This window comes from Emydura macquarii, unplaced genomic scaffold (assembly GCF_026122565.2).
Source record: "Emydura macquarii macquarii isolate MOO-44397 ecotype Brisbane River unplaced genomic scaffold, CSIRO-AGI_Emac_v2 contig_2550, whole genome shotgun sequence".
NCBI classification, from domain to species: Eukaryota; Metazoa; Chordata; order Testudines; family Chelidae; genus Emydura; species Emydura macquarii.
In genome coordinates this window covers 1-11,083 of record NW_027132687.1, presented here as the reverse complement: position 1 = coordinate 11,083, position 11,083 = coordinate 1, and the positions used below count along the sequence as shown (strand labels likewise).

The 11,083-nt window shown below is 46.7% G+C and overlaps 1 protein-coding gene across 1 annotated transcript; it reads left to right on the top strand.

The window, feature by feature from the left end:
- Nucleotides 1-9,913: 9,913 nt before the first annotated feature.
- On the top strand, nucleotides 9,914-10,825 carry LOC137163464 (olfactory receptor 52B2-like; the record flags this gene model as incomplete). Its single annotated transcript, XM_067563714.1, has 2 exons — nucleotides 9,914-10,176; nucleotides 10,414-10,825. Coding segments are annotated over exons 1-2 (675 nt in total), but the record flags the coding sequence as incomplete, so codon positions are not given.
- Between the last annotated feature and the right edge of the window lie 258 nt (nucleotides 10,826-11,083).

Below are 11,083 nucleotides of genomic sequence, written 5' to 3'. Positions count from 1 at the left end.
TATGAGGAGCAGCTGAGGGAACTAGGCTTGTTGAGTCTGCAGAGGAGAAGATGATGGGGGATTTGATAGCAGCCTTTAACTATCTGAAAGGGGGTTCCAGGGAGGATGGAACAAGACTATTTTCAGTGATTGTAGATGACAGAACAAAGAGCAATGGTCTCAGGTTGCAGTGGGGGACCTGTATATTGGATATTAGGAAAAACTTTTTCTCTAGGAGGGTGGTGAAGCAGTGCAATGGGTTACTTAGGGAAATGGTGGAATCTCCATCCCTAGAGTTTTGAAGGCAAGGCTTCACAAAGCCCTAGCTGGGATGATTTATTTGGGGTGGTCCTGCTTTGAGCAGGAGGTTGGACTAGATGTCCTACTGCGTTGGTTTCCAATCGTAATATTCTATGATTTTGGGGCATAGGCACTGTGCTGTCTCCTGGAACTGTTTCTGCATAAGTGTAAGTGTAAGCACATGGATAAAGTAGGAAAGGTAAAGGCAGTGAATATGGGGTTTCAGTGTCTTCTGCACATCCTGTCCCAAATATCTGTGTATCTGTGACAGGAAGTATGCTTCGACAGGGAGGAACCATGATTATTGTTTAAAACCTGGGAGTCAAGAGTCCTGGTTTTTATTCCTGGCTCTCTCAGATTCACTGGGGAACTGAGGTAAAGCACTTCCACTTTTCTCACTTTTACCAGTCTCAATTGAGGCACAACTCTGCTAGGAGTTCTGGCAGGAGCTATAAGAGAAGGCCTCGTCTTTCCTCAACTGGCAGGCCTGGGTCTGCAAAAAAATCATGCGGGTGAAGTCAGACCTTTTGTAGGTATGACTGAGGATAGCACACCAGAACAGTACCTGGATCTAATCCCCCTGTGTTTCTTGCACTGGTTATCTGACCACTATAGGGGGTTTGCCCATATTACTTCACACACTAGGGTGTTAATAACGATAGGACTGGGATATTCCCTAGAATGCAGTTGGGTCCCTCCTTCCCACCCTCCCTCTCCATCTGTCTTCTGGGACCCTTCTCATGAGCAGCTTCTAATCCAGGAGTTGCAAACGCCCCTAAAATTGGGAGCAGTAGAGGAGGTTCCTCTGGAGCTGAGGGGCAAGGCTTTCTACTCCCGCTATTTCCTAATCCCGAAAGCAAAGGACCGTCTCAGACCCATCCAGGACCTGCAAAACCCCAACAGATTCATGAAGAAGCTGAAGTTTTGTATGGTCTCTTTGGCCTCCATTATCAGTTCTCTGCATCCAGGCGACTGTATGCTGCTCTCGACTTGAAGGATGCGTACTTTCACATCTCAGTTCTTCAGAGTCATGTAAGAGTCCTCCATTTCATAGTGAACCAGGGTCACTATCAGTTTACTCCCCTCCCGTTTGGCCTATAAGCAGTCCCGCACATAATTGACAAGTGCATTGCAGTCATTGTGGCATCTCTGAGGAAAGAAAGGGGCCAGTTTTACCCTCACCTCGACAATTGGCTCATCAAGGGCCACATCAGTGGACGGGAGGATTCCAAAGTCAGCTAGATACGGACAACCTTCAAGAAGTTAGGCCTACTAATAAATGTGCAGAAGTTAACTCTCTCACCTGTTTAAATAATAGATTTCAGAGGGGCAGTCCTCAACTCAGTTGAGGGCACAGCCTTCCTTCCAGAGACCTAGTTCCAGACCAGGGTCTCTATCATAGAAGGTCACAGAAACCATCCTACCACTATACAAGACATTGTCTGAAATGCCAATGGCATATGGCCACATACATCTACGTTGTGCAACATGCGAGATTGAGGCCCAGACTGATGCAGTCCTGGCTAGTGTCACTGTACGAACAAGACGAGGATCGCTTAGATATGGTGGTCACACTTCCTCCCTCAGTAACCGATACCGTCTTCTGGTGGCAGGACCCAAGGTCAGTTTGTCCAGGGGTCCCATTCTGTGATAATTCTGTGTGACCTCCTCAATCCATCTGGAGACTTCTTGTCTTCCGGGGACACAGAGACATCAAACGGATCATTTCAGAAGATCCTTCTCCAACCATGAGTGGTCCATTCACCGGGACACCGTGAAGAACATCTTCCAAAGAGGGGGTGTTTCCCATCCAGGCTTGTTTAAAACAAGCCACAGTAGTAAGTGTCTGCAGTTCTGCTTCTTTCTGAACCTTTAGCCTGGGCTTGGTTGCAGGAATATTGCTTCTCCATATTTCTTTTCTGTGTGTTTCAGCCTACTACAGTCGTACACAGAGTTCTGCTAAAGGTCAGGAGGGAAGGAACCTGCATGATCATGATGAAGCCCCAGCCTGGCCTCATCAACGTTGGCTCTCCACCCTTCTGGATCTTAAGTTCTGGAAGCTCCATGGCTGAACTCCTTAGACATGGTCTGGACCCACTAGAGAGGTCCTTCTAGGGAGTAGAAAACCATCCAGTAGAGTGATATACCTGGAAAAGTGGAAGAGGTTCTCAATTGAGCCTGTGCATAAAGGTGTTTTACCCCTGCAGTCATCCACGCCATTCATCCTGGACTGCTTACTACACTTAAATAGCAGGGGCTATCAGTGTCATCGATGAGCATCCACCTGGCTGTGATTCCAGCGTTTCATTCCTGGGTCAACTGCTGATCTGTCTTCACCAACTCAATAGCCAGCCATTTTCTCAAGGGCCTGGACAGGCTTTACCTTCATTTGTGCCAACGGATCCTAGTCTGGGATCTCACTCTAGAACTATCAAGGCTTATGGGGCCCCCATTTTAGCCCCTGGTGAGGTGCTTTCTTCTCTACTTTCTTCACAGTTGTTCTTCAAGTTGTGTTGCTCATGTCCATTCCAAGACAGCCACCCCCCTGGCTGCTCCTCTCTTGGAGTTAGCTGGCAAGAAGGATCTGAGCACGCGGAGGGTCGGCAGGGTCCCATGTACCAGTGCCATGAGTGCGCAAATCCAGTGAGCGCTAGAGTTGACCCAATAGATACCACTAATGGAGAAACCTTCCACCTACATTGGATTGGACATGAGACACGCCTCCTGAATAACAACAGTTACGAAAATTTAGTAACCGTTTTTTTCCCTGGGCTGGATGATAAGTGATTCTCCACAGCCAGACTTTACGGACAGTTGAAAATGGGAGCACGAATGCTGAGAGGCCAATGAAAACGATACGAGGAGACTCTCAAAGCTGTAGACTAAATAAAACTCCCACAAGACTGGATTGGGGCTTTAGCAGGAGTTTTGGAGGGGGAGAACAGGGGCATAGGATTCTTCCTTAACTGACGGGGGGAGGAACGCACAGTGTGCGGGGAAGGCTGTGCAGTATCCAGGTCACGGTGGGGCGTAGTCCTGAAATAAGATAAAGGAAATAGGTGGAGATAAAGAAGCAAGGCTGTACCTCTGGGTCCTCACATGGCCCTCCTCACTGTTGGTCCCCATACGGGTGCCCAACAATTAAAAGTTTTTTATCCTCACAACCTCTTGAGAAAGGGAAGTATTCTCCTTATTTTATAGAGGGGAAACTGAGGCAGGGAAGTGCTCTCCTTATGGGAATATTAGGCCCAGAGTAGATTGTGAGATGAGATGTCCAAGGTCACACAGGACCCCTGGGACCAAACTAGGAATTGACCAGGTTTCTAGAGTTCCAAACCAGCACATGATCCACTAGACCCCAGGGGAGGTTGTCAAAGGCACAAGGGCAGTGGGCAGCAGAGTCCCATTGAATGTGGATGGACAATGGGCACCTCACTCGCCTCCAAACATCTCCCTGCACCGTCCCCACCCCAATGACAGCCTGTGTAGTTACTGTAGCTGAGATAAACAGACAAAGGCCGTCAGTCCACTGGCTTCAGGGTACGTGCTGATCACTGAAGGGGGCTCAGGAAGCTGCACTTCCCCATGGCAGGATATCACACTCGGAGCGGTTTATGACTCAGCTGGGACAATCTGTGCTGCCCTCTGTCAGAGAGAGGCCATTGGATAGGAGGGACTGTTAATCTGTGTGGAAATACTATTTTTGAAACAAAAAATGCACAAAAGCCTGTCCACGTGCACGTCGCGGTCTCAGGGATTCAGCGCAGGGCTCATCAGCCGGGAGTAGCAGTAGATGCTCAGGTTCTATGACAACGAGCAGCAGCACAGAAATGCTGGTAGATAAATGAGCACGTCTAACACTTGACTCTTCTTTCTCTCTGGGGGTTTAGCAGTGCAGGACAACTCTAGCAAGTCTGCAAGTCTCAATGTGAGATTTTGTGACAATGTGAGCCTCTGTTATTAGTGAATCATTTCTTCACTCTCAGGGGAGGATCCTAGGCTGAAATTCTCTAGGGTCTTTTTTCAGCTTTTTCTGCTGCTCACGGAGAGCAGGGAATTGTCCAACACTACTGGCCAATCTGAGACTCCGCAGAGACTGTACAGGGGAATTATAAAAGCCCCTGTTCAAAAATGCGCGTTTCAGATGTGATTTTTCCTTCACTGATTCCTAGTTTGCAGGAAGGAGATTTTCTCTCTGCTGCGTGGGATTCTGGTGAGTTGCCTGTTTCTGCAATATAGTTAGTGCTATGGGCTCGGGAAAGGTTCACGTCAAGAAAAATCTGGGCAGGAATTCTCATGCATGGAGACTTAAAATGTTTAGTGTTGTCAGAAATATCAAGAGATTTAAAGTTGAACTAAAGATTTATTGTAAAATGTTTAGATAATTTTTTTTCTTATAATTTCCTTGTCTCTTCCTCTGTCCTTCTATCTTTCTCTCTATCTCCCTTTTTTAGGTCTGTCTGGTTTTTCCTCTGGTTCTCTCAAATTTTCGAATTCAGCAACATTATCGCTATGTTAAGAGGTGTAGCCAAAGCCTCTGAAGTGGGCATCTGTGATACCCGACATTTCACAACACAAATGGGTCACACACGGCTTCACAGACTGGCCAGATTCTGTTCTCACATTCTGCTCTCAGTGGCTCACTCCATATTGACACCGGCATAACTGAGAGGAAAATCAGGGCCCCTGTCTTTTGAAGTCCCTCTCTTCCCTGTCCACCTGGTCTCAGAGTGCTACATACACTGAAATCTTAAATGTACAGCTTATAGGTTCAAAACAATTAGGGTGACAATTTTTTGTGCGGGTCTGCTCTTTTTGTTCCCTTGGTCTGATTTTCACCGGTCATCAGCCTCCAGTGACTTCTAATGAAGTCGTCCTGCGGCCTCTAAGGATGGGTGAGCTCATCTGGAGCAGAGAAGAGCTGACAGGAGAGTAGCTGAAATCTTAAATTCACAGCATAGAGGTGTAAAACAGTTGGGAGTCTGCTCTCTCTCTTCTCCTCTATCTCTGGTTCTATAGAGGATATGAAGCACCAAAATACAGTAAAAATAAAAGCGTGTGTCTCATTTAAAGGAAACCAGGCAGTGTTGGAAATCTCACTGGAGGAGACCCAGGAACGCACAGTGTCTGTGTGTGTCAGGGGGCGGGACGTGCAGTACCCAGATCGCAGTGGTGCAGAGTCCTGAAAAGGGTGAAATAGGGAATGGACATCCTGCCTAATTCACACACCAAAGAGATGTAACTGGCCCTCCTGCAATCTCTGGGGCAGGTGGGTGTTTCAGACTCTAATGTAAGGTGGACACACTGTAGTAGATTGTCTCTGACACTTTCCTCAATCCAGCCCATCCCTCCTCCTGTGACCAGTCGCACTACAGCCTCGTGGCAACTTCAGCTATTGCCAAAATGAAAAAGCAACATCAGGAAGTTAAATCTGGGTTTCTAGCTGGTGGAAATACATTAAAGCTTTGTGTCATTTTGAGGAAGCTGGCTCCTTTCAGTGTCCATGAAATCTCCTCCCTCCCCTCAGGTCATAGAATCAAAGAAGATGAGGGTTGGAAGGGACCTCAGCAGGTCATCTAGTCCAACCCCGTGCTCAAAGCAGGACTAACCTCAGCTAAACCATCCCAGCCAAGGCTTTGTCAAGCTGCAGTTTATAAATCTCTAAGGATGGAGATTCCACCACCTCCCTAGTAACCCATTCCAGTGCTTCACCACCCTCCGAGTGAAAAAGGGTTTCCTAATATACAATGTAGGGCTCCCCACTGCAATTTGAGACCATTGCTCCTTGTTCTGTCATCTGCCATCATTAAGAACAGCCTAGCCCCATCCTCCATGGAACCCCCTTTCAGGTAGTTAAAGGCTGCTATCAAATCCCCCCTCAGTCTTCTCTTTTGCAGAATAAACAAGCCTAGTTCCCTCAGCCTCTCCTCATAAGTCCTGTGCTCCAGCCCCCTCATCATTTTTGTTGCTCTCCGCTGGACTCTCTCCAACTTGTCCACGTCCTTTTTGTAGTGGGGAGGCTAAAACTGGACACAATACTCCAAATGTGGCCTCACAAATGCCGAATAGAGGGGAATAATCACTTCCCTCAATCTGCTGGCAATGCTCCTCCTAATGCAGCCCAATATGCTATTAGCCTTCTTGACAACCAGGGCACACTGCTGACTCATATTCAGCTTCTTATCCACTGTAACTTTCAGGTCCTTTTCTGCAGAACTGCTGCCTAGATCGTCGGTCCCCAGTCTATAGCTGTGCATGGGATTTTTCTGTCCTAAGCGCAGGACTCTGCACTTCTCCTTCTTGAACCTCATCAGATTTATTTTGGCCCAATCCTCCTTTTTTGTCTAGGTCACTCTGTATCATATCCCTACCTTCCAGGGTATCTACCACTTCCCCCAGCTTAGTGTTATCTGCAAACTTGCTGAGGGTGCAATCTACCCCATCCTCCAGATCATTAATGAAGATGTTGAATAAAACTGGCTGCAGGACCGACCCCTGGGGCACTCCGCTTGTGACCGGCTGCCAGCTAAACATCGAGCTGTTGATCATTACCTATTGAGCCTGATAATCCAACCAGCTCTCTAACCATTTCATAGTCCATTCATCCAAACCATACTTCTTTAACTTGCTGATCAGAATACTGTTGGAGACTGTATCAAAAGCTTTTAGGTCTGTCCCTGTCTCCTTTCCTGGACATGCTGAGCTGCTGCTGGGTTCTCTTCACCCCCGGACATGCTGTGTAAGCTGCTCCTCCTCCATTCCTTCCTTTCCCTCCACTGAAGCTCATGTGGGCCTTCAGGGACTGCTACACAGGAACAACGAGCAAGCACATTATACTATGAGAGGTGGTAATTCAGGGTAATGTCAGTGCCTAGATAAATCCAGCTGCCACATGCAGGAGCCCCTGGTCGCTGGCTGACACAGTCAGCCACTGGGATACAGACGCTAAACCCGGGACTTTCTGGGATCATTTGTTAGCCAGTTCTGTTAGCCATTAACCTCAATGAGTTTGAAAAAAGCCTTCAGTAAGGCTCAGGCACCAGCTTGCAGGCAAAATGCCTCCAGTTGATTCCTGTACATGCTGCAGGGACATGTTCACAGATACCCAGGTCAGAAGGGACCACTGTGGTCATCTAGTCTGACCTCCAGCATAGCAGAAGCCAGAGACCTGCCCCCAAGGAATTCTTAGAGCAAAGCTTATAGAAAAACATCAACCTTGGTTTAAACAGTGAGAGTCCTGTAGCACCTTGAAGTCTAACAAATTTATGTGGGCATAAGCTTTTGTGGGCTGCAACCCACTTCATCAGATGCAAACCTTGGTTTAGAAATTCTCAGTGAAGGAGAAACTGCCATGAGCCTTGGTAAATTGTTCAGTGGTTAATTTCTCTCTCTGTTTAAAAAGTGTACACCGTATTTATTGTCAGAGTTTGTCTAACTTCCACTTCCAGGCATTGGATGGTGTTAGACCTTTCTATGCTAGCCTGAAAAGCTCCATTACTAAATATTTGTTCCCTGTGTGGTATTTGTAGACTGTTATCAAGTCACCCCTTCACCATCTCTTTAATTGTGGACACAAGAACTGGACACATTATTCCAGCAGGAGTTGCACCAGTGCAAACGAAAGAGGTAAAATAACTCTTCTATCTCTATTTGAGATTCCCCTGTTTATCATCTCAGGATGACATTAGCTCTTTTGGCCACAGAGTCACACTGGCAGCTCATGTTTAGCGAATTACCCCTTCATGCCCCCCCAAATCTTGTTCAGGGTCACTGCTTCCCACGATAGAGTCCCCCATCATGTAAGCATTGCTTAGCTCTCTGTTCTTAGATATATACTTCTACTTAGCTATATTAGAACACAGAATAATGAAACCACTGTACTTGTTATGTCTCAGAGAAAGCTGGATGCCTTCAAAAACAAGTCTCACCAAAAGAAACAAGGCAAGTAACAGAGCACAAAGTCCCAGCCTGGCAGCATAATGTGTATTTCCACAGGGAACACTTGGCTCATTTCCAACAGAGGAATTACATTGTAGATCAAATCTATGGTTCATCTAATCAAATGTCATCTCTCTGACAGCCACAATGCCAGGGGACTGTTGAACAAGATGTTGGGGGCATAACCTGATCATCATGAGGGTGTCACCTTAATGTCTAACAGCCAGAGATTGGCTTGTGCCCTGAAAAACACGGAGTATAGGTTTCCTAGATATTTATTTTGCTGTAACTATTTTAAAGGAAGAGTCTTACTATCCTTGTAAATGTCCATAATACCTTTCTGATTCTTCCTTAGCTCCTGGCCTCAACTTCATCTTCTGGCAATGAATTCCTCTTCTCTACTTATGCACTGAGTGAAGAAAGCATTCATTTTCTAAATCAGTTTTGGCTTTGCCATGTTTCATTTTAATTGAATATACTGTTGACCTTCTGTTATGAGACACGGAGAACACATTCTTTATATCCTCTCTACAAGTCTGTATTTAATAGACCCATCTCAAATACCCTCTTCTTTCTTTCCTTCCTAAGGTAACAATCCCAGGTTTTTCAACCTCTTTCCCTAGGAGACTTTCTCCAGGCCCTTGACGTTTCTTGTTGCCCTTCCCTAAACACTTCTGTTCTTCAATATCCTGTTTGAGAAAGGTGCTCAGTACTGCTCAGAGGATTCCAGAGGAGGGTGAAGGATTGCCGGTTTGATCTCATGGCACTGTATTTTCGGTATTATTCCCAATCCCACCCCTCCTGTGTCCCAGTGTTTTCCTTAGTTTTTGTCCATGCTTGCACTTTGAGCAGGGTATCACAGAGCTGTCTAATGTGACACTACGTCCCTGTCCTTAGTTCTTACAGTTAAATTGGAACCTTTTAAGTTGATTAAGAAGTTCAAGTTTTTCCGTTCAGTGGGAGTATATGTTTCAGTTATTGACATTGAACACCATCTCTCATAATGCTCCTCGTTCACCGGGCTTGGTTAGCTCCCTCTGAGAACATCTCTAGATTTGTCTACAGCCTAAATAATTTGGAGTCGTCTGTAAACAATAGAATTATAGAATATTAGGTTTGGAAGGGACCACAGGAGGTCATCAAACCCCCTGCTCAAAGCAGTATCAAAGCCAAATAAATCATCCCAGCCAGGGCTTTGTCAAGCCACACCTTAAAAACCTCGAGGGATGGAGATTCTACCACCTCCCTAGGTATCCCTTTCCAATGCTTCAGCACCCTCCTGGTGAAAAAGATTTTCCTAATATCCAACCTACACTTCCCCCACTGCAACTTGAAACCATTGCTCCTACTTCTTTCATCTGCTGTCTCTGAGAACAGCCTGCCTTCATCTATCCATCTTCCCCAGCCCCCCTAATAATTTTTATTACCCTCCACTGGACTCTACCTAATTTCTCCACATCCTTCCTGTTGTGGGGGAGCCAAATCTGGACACAATACTCCAAATGTTACCTCAGCAGTGCCGACTAGAGAGGAATAATGTTGCCACCTCACTGCTCACTTCCCTTTCTAGATTGTTTGTAGCCATAAAATGATTAATGTGCTATTTGTTATCACGTGTGTAACCCCCCTCACCTGGCTTCTCTCCCTTCACAGGAATCTGAGCATTTCAGATCCTGATCAGCATCTCAACCACCCCATGTCAGCTTTCAACCTCACTTCCTTTGACCCACCAGAATTCATCCTAAAGGGAATCCCGGGGCTGGAAGCTGCCCACATCTGGATTTCCATCCCTTTCTCTATGTTCTACATCATCAGCCTGTTGGGAAATTTCACGGTGTTGTTTGTTGTCGTCAAAGAGGAGACCCTGCACAAGCCCATGTACCTGCTGTTCTGCATGCTGGCGCTCACAGACATCGGTATATCAACCTGCGTCATGCCGAAGGCACTGTGTATATTTTGGTTCGGTTTCAAAAGCATCACCGTGGATGGCTGCCTCACCCAGATTTTCTTCCTTTACTTCCTAACTTCTATGCACTCAGCCGTCCTCGTGGCAATGGCCTTCGATCGCTATGTCGCCATATGTGACCCTCTGAGATACGCCACCATCCTCACCAACGCACAAATCGCTAAGCTAGGGCTAGTGTGTTTGATACGAGCTGTTCTCTTGCTTCTGCCTGGGCCCCTGCTTCTGCGGAGGCTTCCATTCTGCTCCAACCGCGTTATCCCCCACACGTATTGTGAGCACAACGCTGTGCTGAAGATGTCGTGTGGGGACAGCAGAGTCTTCCAGATGTACAGCCTGGTGTTAACATTCATGATCATCGGGTTAGATCTGATATTCATTGGCCTGTCCTACGGTCCGATCATCAGGGCCATCCTCAGGCTCTCCTCCAAGAAAGCCCACCAGAAAGCCCTCAACACCTGCACAGCCCACATCTGTGTGATGCTGATGTTTTATACTCCCAACCTCTTCTCCACCCTGACACACAGGTTTGGTCAGGACATTGCTTCCCACATTCACGTCCTCTTGGCCAACCTCTATCTCCTTGTGCCCCCCATGTTCAATCCTATCATTTATGGGGTCAATACCAGAGAGTTTCGTGAGAAAGTGAGAAAATGCACCTGTAGAATGTGATTGCCTGGGTCAAATGACTTAAAACCTGTGTGACAGGAGTGGAAAAGGATGTCTCCTCATTAATCAAGGGTGCTCTGTCCCAATTTGGTTGAGCTCAGCCTTGAGGAAGTTCACAGTTTCAGAAGTTCCTCACACCTAATGTCTTATCACTCCATCACCAAGAACTGCCCTCTCCATTGCTAAGTTCCATCAGTGTAACCATCACTTGATCTCTTTCAGAACCACTTGTTA